The 19,624-nt window shown below is 48.0% G+C and overlaps 1 protein-coding gene across 1 annotated transcript in view; it reads right to left on the reverse strand.

Annotated features, from left to right (window-relative positions):
- Positions 1-16,557, reverse strand: part of IGF1R (insulin like growth factor 1 receptor) — a 300,773-nt gene extending 284,216 nt beyond the window's left edge. The window contains exon 1 of the mRNA XM_042941109.1: positions 15,361-16,557. Within this exon, the coding sequence (XP_042797043.1) occupies positions 15,361-15,454 (94 nt within the window). The 5' untranslated portion in view covers positions 15,455-16,557. The remainder of the gene's footprint in view (positions 1-15,360) is intronic.
- Between the last annotated feature and the right edge of the window lie 3,067 nt (positions 16,558-19,624).

Raw genomic sequence — 19,624 nt, forward strand, 5'->3', positions numbered from 1 at the left:
TGCACGAGCAGGGGAGGGGCAGAGAGAGAGAAGGGGGGTGGGGTGGGGAGAGAATTCCAAGCAGGCTCTGCACTGTCAGTGTGGAGATGGATGCAGGGCTCGAACTCCTGAACCGCGAGATCATGACCTGAGCTGAAGTCAAGAGTCGGACCCCAATTTTCCCCACTTTTGATCTAAAATACTGCACTTAGTTTTTCTGGATACCTAGATTCATGCCAGACCCTATGTCCTAAATCTGGGCTGGGGATAGCACTCCCAGTCCCAGCTACTCATGTCTTTGACCATGCAGATCTGGTTCTCCCCCAGAAGGCCACTTGACCCCTAATTCCATAGCTATCCCTGAGACAGGAACAACGCTGGGAAGTACACCATTCAGACTACCATGTGAATGACTCATTTCGGTCATTTGGCCTGACACATGGGTTTTTTTGGGAGCCAAATAATCCCTCTCCTGCAGGAGAATGTTTCATGCCCTTCCACGGAGGCAGAGGGATATCAGGTAGAGACACAAAAATCAGGGGAGGAAGGTGCATCTCTATCCCCAGAGATAGAGAGGCCGGACAGAGCTCTTCTGAAATGCCTCAATGTAAAATGAAGCTGGAGTCTTAACATGAAGATCAGAAAAGGCAAACGTAGGAAGAGCAAACATGGCAATCATACACACCCAGGAGGGCATCAGTTTTATTTTTAGGTAAACAATTTTTATTATTATTTATTTACTTTTGAGAGAGAGACAGAGAGCAAGCAGGGGAGGGGCAGAGAGACAGAGAGGGAGACAGAGAATCTGAAGCAGGCTCCAGGCTCTGAGCTGTCAGCACAGAGACTGACGTGGGGCTCGAACTCACGGACCGCGAGATCATGACCTGAGCCGAAGTCGGACGCTCCACTGAGCTACCCAGCCGCCCCTTAAGTAAACAACTTCTAACGTGTAAATTCTCCATTCTTAATGACAGACAGTAACAGCCGACCCCCAGTACTTGTGGCAGACACTCTAAGAGATTTACGTGTACTCATTCATGAAGTACATGTGCCATTACCATTTCCCATTTTACAGATGAGAAGACTGGGGCAGACACAGGAAATAAGGTGTCCCATGAACAACAGCACGTTGTAGACTTGTTCTGAGAGGCTCTGGGCTCTAATTCAAATCTCAAAATGGAACCTGGACCATCATGCACGACTGGAGGCAGAAGCGTCTGGGACATGGCAGGAGGCCTGTTTTCCAAATGAAAACACAGACCGGTTGAGATCCTTAGGCTCTACTTGCTCAAACAGGTAGAAAATGATTTAAAATTCAGAATTCTCTATCCTGATAGCAGACGAGGAATACAAAATCCCCCAGGCCACATGATGTCACCCTTCCAGGAAGCCTCTTGCATTACTGCGTCTTTTAATGGTATTTGTCCAGTGAAAACAGTTACAGTCGTAGAGAACGGGCAGCTCGTATCTACGAGCACCAATTGCGAGCTAAACACTGGTGATTGCTTCTCATCGAGAACTACAATGTGCCCAGTCAAGTTAAAAACATCAATCAATAGGAGTTAAAAAGCACCAGTAGCAAAGCCCAGACCTGGACGCAAAGTTGGCATCCTCGTTTAAACAAATTATTCCTCATTCCTCTCAGCCTGTGCGGTGACGGTTGGAAATAGCCCTGCAAGGTCTGCCAGCACTGCAGGGGGGTGGGGGGGCAGGGGCCCCTCCCCGTCCATCCCAACCACAGGAAGCCAAGGCCAGGGCCAACTCGGGTCCACCCGACCCAGCTCAGATGGAAACGAGGGTCATCTCTTGCCTGGCTTTTCTCAGAAAGTTAGAAAGCAGTGCCCTGGCAATGAACGTGAGAGCAGCCGCCTGAAAAGGTTTCACTTTGGGAGTATGTCTGGAGGCTGTGTATTTACTCCCGCAGTTTCAGCACTCGTACTGGACGTTACCAGGTACCCCTGATGCCCCTGACAAAGGTAAGCGCTCCCCTACAGGAACTTTTCTGAAGTCCGGGGCGGCAGTTTCCAAAGGGCTTTGCAATGTCAAGCGCCTCACTGGAGAGTGTTCCCCCTGGGTCCTCCTCCATCTACACCTTCACTGGTTCACCCTGGGGTTTCTATCTCTGGTCCCCCAACCCTGACCCCGTCAAAGGCCAGGGCAGCCTCCCCAGCACCCTTTCAATTTCAATTGAACCCCTTTCAATTTTCCGGGGTTCAAAAAGCTTCAAAGCTCCCCACTCTCTCTACTCACTGCTGAGTCCCTTCACCAGCGCGCCTGGCGCTAATGCCCAGGCCAATGCCAATGCTACTGCCCCTTGGAACCCTAGCCAGACTGCCTAACACCTTCTCGGGTTCCTCAGTAGCTCCATGACAGCACCCCTCCAGCTCACAAACTTCCCCACTAGTCAGCATCCCATGAGTAAGCACTGAATGCATCTGCCTGCAACCGTCCAGCAGCATTTGACTGTTTCCATCTGGAGAGTCAGCCCCTTGAGAAAGTAGTACACATGCTCTCCACAGGCTCTCAGGGGAGCTGAGGCCATTGGAGGCCTTGGCGGTAGAAGCAGGGTTTTGGATCTTCCCCACCGTCCTCCTCTTTAGATGGGCGATGACCTTGAATGTAAGGGTCCACAGGAACCAGCCTGAGTTAACTCAAAGACAACTTATCTTCTGGCTCAGAGAGGCAGCCTGTTAGTGGTTCTAGAGGGCTGAGCTGAGGCTCAGACTTCATGAAGTTAAAACTTCACTGTAGACAAGGGACAGGAGGTCTATCCCTGAGGGACAGTGATACCCGGTGCCAGGGAGACAGCGAGAGGATAGGAGCTCCAGCGAGAGGCCAGCAGGGCCACCATGGCACATGGAAAACAGACTGATAAAACATGCCTTTGGATGCCTTCTACTTGCTGGCACCTCAGAAACGTTACTGCTAATCTTCATATCATCCCAAATACCCCAAACTGCAGATGGGGACGATGGGGACACTGAGGCCTGTAGCTCCCTTCCCAATCCCAATATGCCTCCCTGCGTCGGAGAGACGGCGAGGTGTTTGAGGAGAAAGGGCTTCAAAGGCAGCGCTGTGCACATGCAAACCCCAATGACGAGGGCAGATGAAAGGCGGGCGCTGTACTGGCTTGTCCTGGTGAGTTCACATCCACCCTGTGCAACATTCACAGGGCAATTTTACAAGATACTTTTTTTTTTTTTTTTTTTTTTTACAAGGTACGCTTGAAATTAACATGCCAGGTTCAAATGATTATGTTTACATTTTCCGTAAGAAATATCCCGCCTCACCAGTCTCCTCAGGAGCATGGAGCTTTTAAGGATAATTTCTTAGGTGTTAATTACTTTCAGGAGCCCTCTTCACGCCATCCGAGACAAGTAAACTTCCGGGGGCGGGGGGTCGGAGAGGCCAATCAAAGGCCCTGGCCAGAACCCAGGAGAGGGGGGCACTCAAGTGATGAGAGCCTTTTACGACTGGCTGCCATCCCTGTCAGCATCCAAGGCAAAAGTTCACTGGCCTCACCAAGAAAACAAGGCAAGGGACAGAAGCAAGTGTCTGTTCACAGTATTTTTGCTGGTTCCAATCAGACCTTCCAAAGCACTTCATCTCTCTCTACCTTGTGTCTTGGGATCTGGAGGCTACTCAGGTCATGAGAAATGACCTAGGCCTGCCGTGTGATCCAGAAGGGAGAGAGCGAGCGGTGGGCAGCTACAGACATGGAAGCATCCACCTGGCCCGGAGGCTGGACCTTGGGGGTCCTCTGTATCAGGCCACCCCTGAACCACAACACAGCCCAACCCAGCCTGAGTGCCTGCCTTCAGTCAGGCACCCAGTACCACCAGCGAAGCCCCATTACCAACAACTGGTGGACAGGAGTCATTAATTCCTATCTGGAGGGAACTTGCGGGAAAAGGCATCCCTCCACAGGGATGAGACAGCCTTGACAGGGCTTTCCTGGAGTTTTAAGGCTTTTGTTCACCTCAGTCTGCAAAAAGCCTGGTGAAAGTTGCTTTTTTTTTTTTTTTAATGTTTATTTTAGAGAGCGAGCAAGTGTACAAGCGGAGAAGGGGCAGAGAGAGAGAGGGAAAAACAGAATCTGAAGTGGGCTCCAGGCTCCCAGCTGTCAGCCCAGAGCCCGACACAGGGCTTGAACTCACAAACTGTGAGATCGTGACCTGAGCCGATGTCGGAAGCTCAAATGATGATCCACCCAGGCGCCCCAAAAGTTTGATTTTAAAGATAATTTTATTGCTTTTGAGTTCCACATAGTAGTAACTAGCACAGTAAGATGCTTCTGCTGGCAGGGCTATAACAAAAAGATGAGAATACATTTGTTATCAAGATGCTTCACAGTGAATGGTAGGGGGAGTGGGACGGAGCTTAGCCCTCTAAGAAGTCTCCTGTTTGAGGTCTTCCCGTGTGGCAGGCACCGAGCCACGTCCTGGAAATTCACAGATGACCAAGGTGCCATCATTGTCCTTCTCGGCCACTGGGGGAAACAACACAGGGCAAGCTACTCATAGAGCTATAGCGTGTCACGTGACCACCCTACATGCCGAATCAAGGCTGCGGAGTGGGTGAAATTGTAGCTAATGCTTAAAGGAGTTTTCCAGAGGGCAAACTGGTTAAGAGTTGTTTTAAGCAGAGAGGTTGCTACCAGCCAGAGCAAAGGGACTTGAAAGAAAGAGTACAGCCTGTTTGAGAAGGAGCCCAAAGAGTTGCTCAAAACGACTGAGATGATGGCACACTGCGGTCCTCTCTCAGCCAAAGGAATGATTTCCAAATTAAAAATAATAAAAAGCAAATAAAATAGAATAAAATGAATAAAAATAATAAACAGCAATCACGGGGAAATGAGTCTACAACTTTCAAAAGGTAAAATGGAGTAACCACGCACATAGTAAGTTTGTCACAAGGAAGGGACAAAGTGGATTCTCAAAATACCAAAAAAAGCATGAAACAAAACACAGAAAAATACCGAACCCAGTACATCTGATGTGAGATCTAACACCGGTTAACGGAAGTGTCTGTCATTCTCCGTTAGGAATTCTGACTGGTGAGTGTCTTAACTACCTGAAATTGTCCAAGGCAACACCTATAAGAATGATAATTTAAGTGTTACCACAGAAAGAGAGCAATGGGGATCTTGCTTTATTTTTCAAAATGAATTAGTAGGGCTTTTTTTTTTTTTAATCTCTAATCTCAAGAGAAATATTTTAGAACTTTTTATTTGCTAAAGTCCTGTAAAAACACCTTAAATCTTGAATTGTGAAAGGTACGCTAGATACAAGGACTCTGCCAAAGTTGTTTACCTCACTTAGGAAGACCCTAATTGTAGCTAATTCTCAAAGGAGCTGGCTGACACACTACAGCAGTCTTAATCCGAAATCCCAGTGGTTTCTACCGAAGCCTGCAGTCCACACATTCTTCTGCTATCAGTTCCCAGGAACCAAGCCAGAAGACAAAATCTAAGGGACGCGCGTGGGGAGGGAGCGGGCGATCGCGATCTTCATCCTTGGGCACTAGCAGGGTTAAATCAGTCACGGAAGAGGCTGAATCTCTTTTCTGGCCACTAGGTGTCGCCTACGCATTAGTGAGGTGGGCAGAGTACGCACTGGAGACTTCTCAGGCGCCGGCAGGAAAGGACAAGGGGAAGAATTAGGGGAGAAAGCGTAGTGAACAGATCTCTGAAGCAGAAGGTGAACTGCTGGGGTTTACCACTGTTTGCTGAAAATAGGTAAAATCGTACTACTGGGATTTAACAAGCAAAATGTATCCTGTTAAGCACCTTAAGTTTTATTGTAGAACATTTACTGAGCACCTACTATATATCAACCGCATGTAAGTTACAAGGACAGTCAAGTCTCCAGTGTGTCCTACTTTCCTGGCACTATCCAAAGAACACCTACGTTCAAGAATGTCACATCCATAAGAGCAGTAGGAAGCTGAAGTCTGAGGAGCTTAGTATATGCCAGCTTCTGCTCTAAGCACTTGACATATGTATTAATTCACTTAATTTCTATAAATAAGTGTATCAAGTGGGTTCTATTAAAATTGCAATTTCACAGACAAGGAAACTGAGGCACAGGAAGATTAAATCATTGGCCTGAGATCTTCACTACTGAGGAGCTGAGACTCAAGGCAAGCTCTTTGGCTCCACTGCTCTCGGCGGCCTCATAAAATGACGACAGCTCAGGTACAGGACAAAACAAATCACTGCTAACCAGCACAGTAGTGGTAACGAACTCAAAGGGAGTGAGGGGGGAGGTTAGGTCTACGGAAGTTTGAACAATCTGAAAGGCTTCATGAAGGAAGAGGCATCAGGAGTTAGAAACAAAAGTGTATCATCTCAGATCTTTTAAAACCATAGAAAGGTACTTGGAGGAAATGAATTTCCTGATTAGCACCATCCTGTCCCTGCTCCACAGATCTGTCTGAAATCCAGAGATTTTTAAAAATAAAAAAACTATACCCTCCCCCCTCCAATTTTTCTGACATTAGTTTTCTGAATATATTAGAAGAAGTTTTTGTGATGTTGCTTGATGAGAAAAGAAGAAAACGTCCCAGTTATTTTAAGTCTCTACATTTGTGTTGAGCCTCAAAAAAGTTAAATAACTTGTTCAGGGCCAAAGACCTAACTGGCAGCAAAGGAGAAACTCGAACCAGGTGACTCTGTTGCTCTCTACAGTAGCACTTTCCACTATTCTGTACGCGGGTAGCAGAGAGGAGAAAACATTCCAGACCATGAACACAGCAGGAACAAAACCATGGAGACAGCAATGGCATGGCGTGTTCACCGCAGAGGTGAAGCGTGGGTGCTGGGAATTAACACGGGATCCCTACAGCCGTCTCACTAAGGATGTATTTATTGCAGCCCAGTGTGAGGAGCCTTGGACTTGATTCTTGAACCACAATGCAGCACCACAAAAGGCACACGCTGAGAATTTGAGGCTGGCCCATCCATCACACCAGAGAGAAGGAACAGGAGTCAAAGTAGCCCAAGCGGGTCGGAGGCCAAGCTGAGCATCTCCTCAGACAGATGATGCAGGTCTGGCAGACTGGACCAGGGTGGAGCTAAAATCAGGAGAGAATCTGAATGATTTCAAGGGACTCGGTAAGGTAGAAAGGAAACATTCAATTAACCAGTCTCCCCAGAAACGAGTGAGCTGAAGAACTAAAATTTAACTAGCAATTCCATCCTGACTCAACACTTGTTGTTGGAAATCTTACTGAGGGACATGTCAGAAAGAAAATCCCAAATAGGTCACCCAACCGTGCAAGGCGATGATCGCAAAAGAATTTCCTGTAACCAAACTGTACCACGTTGCGACCTAACGTATGCCATGAACTCACTGTCCGCAGAAATCAGACGACAGAACTGAGGAAAGCTGAACGACAGATCTTCCTGTCACTGGTCTCTTTGTTCGTTTGTTTTCATGGCAATCTGTGCTCCTCTTTCAAATCCTGAGTCTGTGAGCTTGTGTATTATCCCACTAGCAGGAGACCCAGGAAAAGAATACGGGGAGAATAAATTCAGGACAACACAGATTAATCTGAGCACATTAGATGAAGATCCTACAATCTATACAAAGCTAATAACTTAGAAAACTATTTGCCAGATGGATCATGGACCGCACACCTTGGCTTTCTCTCTATGCTTCCTACTTTTTTCCAGGAAGTTATTAAAAGCCACTCGGATACTCCAAATTTGGGAAAAGCCGTAACACGTAAGCCTATCTCCCCCTAAATATCATCAGACTTCTGTTCCTTTACTATGAACTAAAGGCATTAACCAAAATTTGCCTAACCCAAATTGGTGCTGTCTCATTTACTTAGTCAAATATGTATTTCCAGTGATCAATTTTATAGAGACAAACCACCAACTATATTTTACATGAGAGAAGCTGAAAGTATGCATCCAAAATATCTCAGGAAAATTTAAAAGTTCTGCTCTATAAAACATTTATGCTTTAAGGCTGTCAAAATGTATTTGTTCTCCCATGTCAAGAGTAATTTAAACAGCAGCATGTGTACACCTGAATTACCAAACTGACAAGTTATTCCAAAGCCGGTTTAAGGAAAGCCAGCACCAGGTTAAAAAGAAAGTAGCCACACAAGAGTACACAAGACGGAAACAGTAATGTACTTAGAACAGTCAGAATTTGAATGGATGGAAATACACGTACACACACACACACAACTGTGAACAAGTAGCATTTCTATTATATAATTATTACTGAAGTCGGTGCCTGTCTTGTTCAGGGGGCTAAGACAGTGAGGAGTGAAATAAACGAATAAAGTTTCAGCTCCCTTCCCTCCCCCCTCCCCGCCAAGAACCCTTTGGACCAGGAATAGAATACTTCTAAGTCTTTAAATATAAATGCTTTAAAAAAAATCCAGACTATTATAATGTGAGCAATCTAAGGCAGACGTAGCTACCTCTGTAGTATTTGTGGTACCAGTTATGTGCGTGCACATTTTCCCCATGTGGCTAAGCCACCATAGTAGGTCAAATAAGAAAGTATGGGCTGCAAGACCGTCAGCCATCATAAGTGGGACACTCAGCTCCATGGACACATCCCCAGCAACTTAGAAAGTAAGCTATCACCAGCACTAACCAAGGAGAGGATAAATATGAGAATAAAGGCAGTCCCTGCATCCCTACCTACTTCTCCCCGTCATAAATAACAGCAACAATACCTTGTAACAGTTATTGCCATTGCAAACATGCATCTTTCATCATAAAAGAAACTACTTTCTGTTGTGTTCCAGTAAAATCTGAATAGCAACCTATACGTTTAAAAATTCTTGATAGGGCACAAAAAAGAATAAAAGCCTTGCTTACTAGTTTGTTTCTCTAGTGTTTCATTGTTTTTTTAATGTTTCTTTTTTTTTGGGGGGGGGAGGGGCAGAGAGCGAGGAGGAGACAGAATCGGAAGCAGGCTCCAGGCTCTGAGCTGTCAGCACAGAGCCTGATGCGGGGCTTGAACCCACATACAGTGAGATCATGACCCGAGCCAAAGTCGGATACTCAGCCGACTGAGCCTCCTGGGCATCCCGTTTCTTTAGTGTTTTAAATAAACATAACAAGTGATTTCTATGGTTTGATTCATACTTTTAAAATCTTCTGTAAAATATTTTATGGTATCAGAATGAATTTTTAAACTTAAAGATCTAAGCCCACTAAGTGTTCGATATACATTTACTGAGAGAGGAGGGAGAAAAAAATTGTCAATTCAAGAAATATCAATATTTCCTTAAGATTTTGAAATGAATCAGTTTCACAGGCCATGAGTGAAACTGGCATAATTGAAAAAAGTAGGAAAGTCTTCAAAAATGGTATGTGGGACTTTACAACATGAGTAAAAACTGATGCTTTAAAAACAGAAAACAATCTAAGTCTTCAAAAGTCTCAAAATCAAAGATACTTACTATTCTGAGTCAAAAAAGACCATAGCAATATAACAAGAGAAACAAACTTCATCATGCCAAGGGAATACGCATCTATTGCGGTAACAACCTGACTTGTTTTTAAAGATCTTTTGTTTACCAATAATCTTATACAAAACATATGCCCTTTGCTCAGAACAAATCAGTTTTACAGATACTTAGAGGTTTCTTTCCAAATACTGAAAATCAGTTACTCTCCCCAAATGTCAACAAGTCTCATTGTGCACAAAACATCAGGACTGTTGCATGTATCCCCTCCTTAAATTTAAGCCAAATCACATGTTTACAAATAACGGGAAAACCTCCTCCTGATAATCTGACCCCAAACACCATTTTCAAGGTCAGAGGGGAGTGCCTGGGTGGCTCAGTCAGTTAAGTACCTGATTCTTGATTTTGGCTCAGGTCGTGATCTCACAGTTCATGAGCTAGAGCCCCGAGTTAGGCTCTGCTCTGACAGCACAGAGCCTGCTTGGGATTCTCTCTTTCCCTCTCTTTCTGCAACTCCCCCCCCCCCCCCCCACCACCACCACTTGCTCGCTCGCGCTCAAAGAATAAACTTAAAAAAAAAAGGGGGGGTCAGAGTGCTTCATTCATTATTCACTTTGTTGTCCTTCAAGTGTTCAACGTTTTCCTTCAGAACATCTCGGACAGAGAAATGGAGAAACCCTATCTCAAGCACGTGTGCAACTACTATATATTTAGTACAACTGATGGGAATGCATACCTTGGACTCAGCACCTGTCACAGGTTGGCTAAGAAAAGTAGTTCGGTGTAAGGTGGCCCGCAGGCACAGATACCTCTTCTTAGGATTTTTAAATGAGTGTTGAAAACAAATCGAAGCAAATCACAACCCAGAAAGAAACACAGCTTCTACTTTTTACGATTAAAAAAAACAAAGTCACGATTCAATTGCCTCCTGGATCTTATTCTTTCCCTTCTGCACCTTTACAAACAGTGAGTTCTTTTACATGATAAAGCCTTACAATTAAGCAAGTTTCCTAATAATGTCCAGAAGGCTCAGCAATGTGTTACTCCAGAACAGTTTTGAAATAAGTTCCACCTTCCGTACAACTCAAAACATGCCGTGCAGCATTCACGAACGCCACCTGTAACTCCTGAAGTGTTGGCAAAAGGTACCTGCAACACTCCACATTTTTAATCACAATTGTCAGAACCAATGTTGTAAAAAAGCTGAGAGGCTGAGCACAGACCAGTGAATGTGTCCCGTGCGTCCAGTACTGCAATGGGAGGCAATATGTGAGGAAGGCAAAAATGGTGCAGCAGAGGGCTTTAGAAGATTCAGCAACATTGGTTTACTTCGTATCTTAAGTCTACAGAAATGTTTTTAAAGGGCCTTTAAAATGCTGTTTGCCGCCTATTTGAAAACCATGCATTCTGTGCTGAGTCTGAAAAAGATCTGATTTTCTAAGCAACTTTGTTTCACGCAGGAGTTTTAAAAAATGCCCCAAGGACAAAGACAAAGCCCTCTTTCCTTGTAAGCTTACTCACTGCCTGGCATAGGGTCCAGCTTTCATACAGCAGGTGCCCAATAAGTGCTGGCTGGATTCAGTTGCTTCTTACAGCTTCAGTTGCTTCTCACAAAACAAATGAAACCAGATTTAAAAGGAAGCTACTGTCCCTTGAGGGCTCCCCTTGGCAAAACTCTAAGGCAACAAGTGAAAACGATACAGTTGATTTTCATTACTGCCCTGATCTTGCAACAATAAGAAGGGCAGGAAACATTTTTATTAGTAAACTAAGTCCTAGACAAAGACCAAAAACAAATGTAAACAACCACTATTCTCCACATCTTTTTCTATTAAAAGGCCAAGGTAAATCTGGAAAAGGGCATAGCAAAAATGCCTTTGCTGTATGTTTAAATCTTTTGTTCCACGAGAAATTTTAATTAAAAAAAATTATCGTATGCCTGAAAAAACTACTGTAGCGTACAAAGATCCTGTTTCCTGCTCAGATTCTGAAGCCATTTAAAAAAATAAAATGAGCAACAAAGAAAAAACCCACCCCATTCATCCTCAGTCTTTACTACCAGAGTAGTTAATAAGGGATATCAAAGAGAGAAAGAAAGAAAAGAAAGAAAAAACAAAGTGGAAATTCTTTACCATCTTAAAACAGTACATTATTTCTTTGTTGGAAAACACATGTAAGAAAACTGGAAATACAAAAAGCCTTCCGGACTCAGCTCCTAAACTTTAGTCTTGGAAAGACCAACTTCGTTTCGGATTCAGTTAAGGATTTCACTGTCACAAATCTGACTTTCATTGGCATTTGTGTTTTTTAAGTCCAACCCCTAAATCCCTACTTGAGCTGTGTATAACCAAGATTTTTTTTTTCCTGCCCATTTCTCCTATGGTGTTGAAACCCCACTGTTACAACACCAGCCATCAGTTTGCCGTATTGCTAGAGTGCACGGATGTAAGAAACTCCACAAATAAAAAAGAGATATGATCACTTGCTGGACAAATTTACTTAATCTAACCTCTATGTTCAAAGTGACAATGCATTCTTGCCAACCTTCGCAGATTTCTTTAAAAAGGGGGGGGGGGGGGCGACCCAGGTTTATTGGGATACAATTTGTATGCCATAAAAGTCACTAATTTAAAGTGGACACTCCAATGATTTTTAGTATATTCAGAGTGGTACAACCATCACCACAATCTAATTTTAGAACATTTTCATCACCCCCAAAAGAAAGCCCATACCCATGAACAGTCACTCCCTGTTCCGTCCTCCCCCGGCCCTACTCAACCACTAATCTACTTTCAGTCTCTATGGAGTTGCTTATTCTAGACTTCATGTAAACAGAATCATATAATATGTGGTCTTTTGTGACTGGCTTCTTTCACTTAGCATGATGCTTTTAAGGTTCTTCCAGTCAACCTTAGCATATTTCTTAAGGTTAGAGTTTTCTAATCCTTCTGACAAATCAAACATATAACCTTTTAAACTTCAAATCCTGACCCACACCCCATCCCTACTCAAAAGTACCATTTACTTGCTAGTTCCCTCTAGAGAGTCTAAACTATAATTTGCTATTTAGGTTTTTTCCAACCTTCTTATTCTGGATTCTTCCTCTGGTAATAAAACACCAACTTCTTTAAACATCAACCTTTCACATACCTATATTTCCCTGACAATAGGATAGGGCTGTGCCTGGGGCAGAAAGAGGACTGAGCCCTTTTAATGAGATAGCCAATATGTTTAAAATACATGTGGATTTTAAAAAAAGACGAAGCCATCAGATGATTTAGCTATCACTCAGAACTTCCCAGCCTTTCTTATTTAGATGCTCTGTTCACATTATGTTGATAACAAAACAAACGTGTCTGCTTGACTTCATCTGCCTCAAAAACTTCTACATCTTTTCAGTGAAAGATTTAAAAGAAAATCACCTTACTGTTGTAGGTGTCAGTGTTCAAAGAGTAAACACTAATCCTTAAATATGCCAATACAATAGGAACAAACACCAGCCCCATTTTTATCCCAAAACAATACTCATCCCTGACTGGATTCAGTAGTTTATTTCCATCAGAGTTAAGGGTTCCAGCACCTGACTAAAAACTGAACACATGCTAAACACTGAGCATATCCTTTTCTCTTGAAAACGTCAGAGCTGTAGGAAGGAACAGAGACTGAGTTAGGACTTCAACAAACCAAGACAGGAGTCGGGGTGCCTTCGGGCCATCCGTCAGGTTTTCAGGAACCAACAATTTTCAAGGGATCCTTGAGAAAAGCTTTGGCCTCTCTGTATCTCTCTGTATTATAAACATGCATGAAAATGCCCCTTCTCCTCCTGTTTTCTCAAGAAAGAGCCTCCTTTCACAAAGAATACTGTTCACGAAGATCGCTGGGAACAACAAGACATCCTATTTTAAAATGCCCGACTCCTTCCTCAAGACGCAAGGCCATCACTGGTGTTGTGAACCTCACAACTAACATTAAATAATAAAACTAGAAACATTACACACCTCAATATCATGCCTTAAAAAAAAAAATGGATTAGCTCTCCTGTGGTCTTCTAAACTGTATTTAGCCTTGAGAGGCTAGAAACCCTCTTCTGTCCCCCCAAACACCATCTGTAACTCTGAGAAGGGAGCCGAAAGCCTTTCGTCCAATCCAGTGAGCTGAAAGTTTAGAAAACAAAGAGGAGGAGAGCTCAGCTCTGTGGAAGGTCCGGCCTCAATCTGCGACTTACTCCGTGTAGTAAACACTAATTCTTTACAAAAATCTCCTCTTACTCCATCACGGACTCATTTCTTCCAAGACACTTAAGAAGGGTTTGTTTACACAACAGCCTTTCCGAATTGCCCCCGTGATGGGGCCAGACAGCCCCGCCGCCGCCCCCCACCCCCCACCATTCTCCCTCACTCTTCGAGGCTCCGTCGTGATTTTTCAAAGTTAACTGGCACCACCTGCATACCCTCGGCAAACATTACTCACCAACACGCCCTCAACGTTCCCAGCCCCAGTTCCCCGACTGCATTTAAACTTTAATCGTGTTCAAATTACCCTGCCATCGCGAATAAGCCAGTAAACCACGCTTCCATTTTCTGAGTATAGAACCCCCTCCTCCTCCTCCTTCCCCCATACGTCGTGGGGCCCTAAGTTCTCCCCCCCTCCCTCCCCCCTCCCCCCTCCCCGCACTTCCCTACCCCTACCCGACACTACCAAAACAAAAGCTATCAGATTGCAAGCGATAGCGAGTGTGGAGCGATACTGCTTATTAACTTTGTACAAAGGAAGTGCGGGGCAGGAGAGCTACAGTGCGACGCAACTCTGGCCAGCAAACCAAGGCGAGGGCTCCGCGCTCGCAAAACAGAACACCCTCCCGCCCACCCCCCGCTGCCGCAGACCCCGGCGCGCCTTAAAGGCTGGCGCGCGACACCTCTCGCCGGGGCCAGGCGTCTAGGTGTCCCCGAGCGGCCGTGTGGCGACAGCTACAGCCCCGCGTTGAGAGCACGTGTGTGGAAATGCACGTCGGCCCGGACCACACACCCACTCCCGCACAGTCGGATGCTGCCCGAACACTCCCCACCCCCGTCTGCAGGAGGAGAGGGGTCTACGGGCCGGGGTAGCAACTGGGAGAAGAAAGTCCCAGAACCCTGTGAACTAGGGGCCCAGACGCGCTCCTCGGAAAAGCTGGACTGATGCAGAGCCCCCGACCTTGCAGTTTTCGGGGGTGGGGGGTGGGGGGAGTCTAGAGCGGGAACTCTCCCCCCCAACGCCTGAGCCGCACAGAGCGGTCGCGGGAAGCCGGGGGCCGGTAACCCGCACAGGATCGGGCGAAAGTGACGGGGAGGGAAAGGCCAGGAACCCAAAATGCCCGAGGGGTAAAGCGCGTTGGCGACACGAGGCCGCTCTGGGATGTTTGGAAACGTGTCCTGGGGCTGCGGGGCCTCTCCGCCGGCCGCCTCCCCCTGGAACCCCACGGCCGGTGGGCTAGCCGATCCCCGCCTGTCCCGGCAGCCAGGGCCCCGCGCGACCGCGGGAGCTGTCACCACCGTCTGCGCGCCGCGCGGGGGCCAGCCCGCCGTGCGGAGCGGCCCGCGCGCCGCGAGGGGGGTGAGGTGTGGGTGGCGGGGCCCGGCCCGGCGCGAACTTCCCCGACGGAGTCCCAGCGCGGGCACGGCCGCGGGGGCAAGAGCGCTTCCCAAGGCAACCGGCTCGCGGGGCAGGGCTCCCGGGACAGCGAAAGAGAAAGCCCCCGAGGCTCTTCCCGCGCGGGGGTGCGCAGAGCCGGGGCTCCGGGGGCCGCTCCGGCCGGAAGGCCGAGCCCCTCCACACCCCGCCGGGCTGCCCCCGAGCCCAGGGGCCCGACAGCTGCGACGACGGCAACTCGGGTTTCGCAAACAGGGCGCAGCCCCTCGGAGGAAAAGTTCCCGCAGTGGCCGCGGGCGGCGGGCACATACTCACTTTCTCCACTCGTCGGCCAGAGCGAGAGCGCGGCGGAGAAAAACAGGAGCCCCCACAGCGAGGTCGGGGACCCTCCTCCGGAGCCAGACTTCATTCCTTTTATTTGGGACGAAATTCCCCTCTCTCAAAAAAATAAAAAACAAAAAGAAAAAGAAAAAGAAAACAAAGAAAACAAAAAGAAAAAAAAAAACGGGAAAGGAAGAAAAAGTCTCAAACTCAGTCTTCGCCCCCTCCGAAAACAAGGGCGAAGGAAACAATACTCCAAAGGCGGCGCCGGCCGGGGACCCTCCGGGTGCGCCGAGCGGGCGGGCGGCGGCGCGGGGCGGCCCCTCAGCGCCGGCAGCCTCGGCCCAGGGCTCGGCGGAGTCGGGAACCCGAGGCGCGCCGGGGCGGGCTGTCGGCGTCGTCGGCCTCCATTTTCAAACCCAGAGAGGCAGGAGGGAGGGGGGGGGGAACTGCACAGAAAGGGGGCAAAGCCCAAATTCGTCTCGGCGGAGAAAAACAAGCCCGACCCCAGGCAGAGCGGGAAGCTGTCCGACACCCGAGCCTCCGCGGCGGGAGGGCGCGACGCAGTTCGCAAGATTGCCCCGAAGTCCGGGTCGCGGGCGAGGCCGGCCGGGGGCAGAAATGCGGAGTAAAAATGAATGAGCGGCTCCCCCTCCTCCTCCTCCTCCGGGCTCCGCTCGCCGCCGCCTCCTCCCTCAGCGCCGCCGCCGCCGCCGCCGCGAGCTCCTTCCCAAATCCAGAACACACACAAAGCGGCGGGCCGGCCGCGCCGCGCTCAGCACTCCCGCCGCGCCGCCCGGGCTCCGCGCCGGCCCCCGCCCGGCCCCCGCCCGCCGCCGCCGGCTCCGCGCGCGGGGGCTCCGGCTCGCTGAAGGTCAAAGCCGAGGCGCGCAACGCGCCGTGGAGCTCCCCTAGCGCGGGAGGGGCGTGGAGGGCCCGGGGAGTGGGGCCGAGGGTCTGCAAGCGCCGGGCACGGGCGCGCCGGGGGCAGGCTCGCTGGCGGCGTCCCTCTCGCTCGCTCGCCTCTCTCGAGTTCGCCTGGTGCGCTCGCTCCTCCTCGGGTTTTTTTTTTTTTTTCCCTTTTTTTTTTTTTTTTTTTTTTTTTTCCGCTCAGCGGAGTTAATGCTGGTAAACAAGAGCCTCAGCCTCGCCGCGCCGCTGCCGCCGCTGCTGCCACACACTGGGGGCTCGCGCGCGCGCACTCTCGGGGCCGCGCACACGCGCCCGCGCGCACACTGGAGCGGCCACAGCCGCAGCCGCGGCGCGCCGAGGGCCCGGCCCAGGCCGGCGCGCGCCAAGAGCCGGAGCCCGGGATTCCAGGGACGTGCGGAGCGGAGCCGGGGCGTGGGGTGCGAGGCTGCGAGGCACCGCCCCCGCCCCCCGCCCGCGCCGGCACACGCGCGCGCGCGCCCACACGCTCTCGCCCCCACCCGCACTGCGCCGGCCACCCTGCACGCGCCCTCCCCTCCCGCAAGACTCCAAAAACAATGCCCCCGGCGCCGGCCTGGGCTCCGCGAAGGGGCAGGCTGGAGAAGAGAAGGGAGGAAGGGAGGGGGCAGGGTGGGCCGGCAGTGCGGGGCCGGAGAGGTTCATTGAAAACAACAGCAAGGCTGGAAAGCGCGTTTCCCTGATTCTTGAAAAGCTTCATTGTTTCTTGCAGCTGTTGCAAAATAAATAAATAAGTGCGTGCATGCGGCATTTTTTTCGCAGCGTGCTGGAAAGCCCGAATGTGGCGGGAGGGGCACACCTGGGAGAAAGCAGACCCCCAACCTACTAAGGCAGGCACTTTCACGCAAGGGTGGGACGGCCGCGGCGTCGCGGCCGCAGAGTCCGGAGTTCTGGGGGCTCGCGGGGAGCTGAAGGGGGAGGGCGCGGCCCGCGTGGTTTAGCCCAGGGGCGTGAGGGGATACTGCCCGCCGCCTGCCGCGGGCCCCGAGCGGGGGAAGGGGGGGGCCCAGACAGACTGCCCCGCGTGCCCAGGGCGCGTCCCCGCAGCGGCCGCCAGGGGGCGCGGCAGGCGCCGGGGAAGGCCGGCTGGCGGAGTGTCGCCTCCCTCCGGGAGAGGAAATGTGGGGGCCCGGGCAGGGGGGCTGGCTAGGCTGGGTCGCGCTGGCCGGGCCTCCACTACCCGTGGCCCGCCCTGGCCGCTCCTCGCGGTCTCACGCGGCTCGGGGATCCACCACGTGGGCGGCTGCGGGGAGCGGCCGAGGCGCGTGCACAGTGCCGGTCTGCGGGGCCCCGGAGGCAGGGGGGGGGCGTGTCCGAAGGGCTCCTGAGAATTGGGTGGGGGGCCAGGGCCGGAGCTGAGACAAGTCTCCCCGCTGGTGTCGGGACCCGGAAACATGCCGCACACACGCGCGATCCGTGGTCACTGCGGAAACCCACCCGCACCTGCCTCGGGTCCTCCCGAGCACGTCTCTCTAGTTTCGTTTGCTACGTAAGTGGCTAGAAACCAGCACAAACGCCAAGTCTCCTTGGTGGTTTTCTTGATTGTGACCAAGGAGAGGTTTCCCCAAAGCGAGACTGCCCTAGGACAGCCATCTAATGAATAAATGCCGCGGAGACCAGGTCCTCAAAGGAGAAAAACCCCAGCAATGGCTGGAGAAAGGAGTTTGAAATACGTGGACTTTTAAAAATAGTGATTGGACCACGTGTCGTCTGTAATGTGGTCCGGTTTCATGACTCAGGCTAATTGATGTCAATAATAAATAAAAAGAAGATGGCTAATGAAAGAGTTGTGAATCTCTAGATCGAGTGGAAGTGTTTGTCTCATAAACGATCAGACTGTCTGGTAAGTAGGGATCTGTTCTAAAGGAAAGGTAGGTTTCTTTTTTTACTGTAATTGTAAAAGATTTCCGCGTTACATTATGCATCCCATCATTCGTAAATATTTTTTTTTAATTAAGAGCTGAAAACAAGTCAGAAGCTATCATAATGGAAACCTAGCCCTTTTCTCCCCTGTATTTATTTCCTAGATCATTTTTCCCCTTGGAAATTTTTAGCTCAATTCAGTGAGTCAGTTGTATAGAAGGAAAATAAATCTTTTTTTTTTTTTTTTAACTTAAGAAAGTCATTCATATGGGATTGTTTTTGTTTAACTGAATTCAGCTTAATTTTCAAATACAGTGTTCCAGTTTTAGATGTTTCTGGACATTAACAGAGAAAGAAACATACTAGAATCTTTAAAAAGAAACTTAAATTTAGCATGTATCATTTAAAAATTAGGCAGTATATGTGAATAATTAAAATTTAGTTTACTAATTTTTAAATATTTCTTCAGAGAGTTCCCTGCATGAGTTTGGTCTTGAAGCCTACAGATCCATTCTACAGCTAAATATAAAGGAATATCCATAATATATTTTCATATTTCATATTCAGAATTTTTTAATATGTACTTCTAAATTAAGACAAAAGTTTAGAGCTGATTTTTTAAGGTGAATGCTAATATAAGATCCTTACTACACAATATATTTCAAGTATTAGTAGTAAAAATGCCCACTGAGTTGTGCCTGAGAACATAAGGAGGTTTATGGAATAAAGAGAAATGCGTAGTTATTTAAATTGTAGGGGTTTTTTGACCAAATTGATTTTTCATTTGTGAATTTTTTTAAAGCCTGTGTTTTCCTAAAGTAGTAGGAAATATATAAGATAAAGTTATTTTAGACCGTGAAGATGCTTACTATTATATAGCTTAATATTTAGAAGAGAGTCAAAATTTAGATTGCTTTTCAGCTCTAACTTGATCACGTAGACAAAGAAGGTGATTTTTATTTTCTTCCAGGATTAGATGCTACATATCAAAGTCAAACTTATTTTTTTCAACCTTGGAAATTAAATCACGTAGTAAAACATGACTGGAGTCTTTGTTTTACAGTAGCATTGACAATGCATCACACATTTTGTTGTATGCAAATTTCCCCCCACGTATCTTATAAATTTCCCTTCATTTGGAGCTGAAAATGGTTGCTCATTTTCACTTTTTAAAACTGTTTACTTGAAAAGTGTTATTTCGAAATATTCTGCTCAATGTATCATGCTCCCCCAAAACGTAACATATACCAAGTAAAAAAAAGAAATGTGAGAAACAGCACAGGTGACAATCGACAAGTATTTTACGTACACAATATATCGTGATATATTCTCAGAAAGGAATGTCATTCAAAGCAAAAGTGAATAAACTACAGCCACATACAATGTGGGCAAAGCTTTGAAACACAATTTTAAATTTAAAAAAAAATGCAAGTTCTGAAAAAGTACA

Source organism: Panthera leo, chromosome B3 (assembly GCF_018350215.1).
Source record: "Panthera leo isolate Ple1 chromosome B3, P.leo_Ple1_pat1.1, whole genome shotgun sequence".
NCBI lineage: Eukaryota > Metazoa > Chordata > Mammalia > Carnivora > Felidae > Panthera > Panthera leo.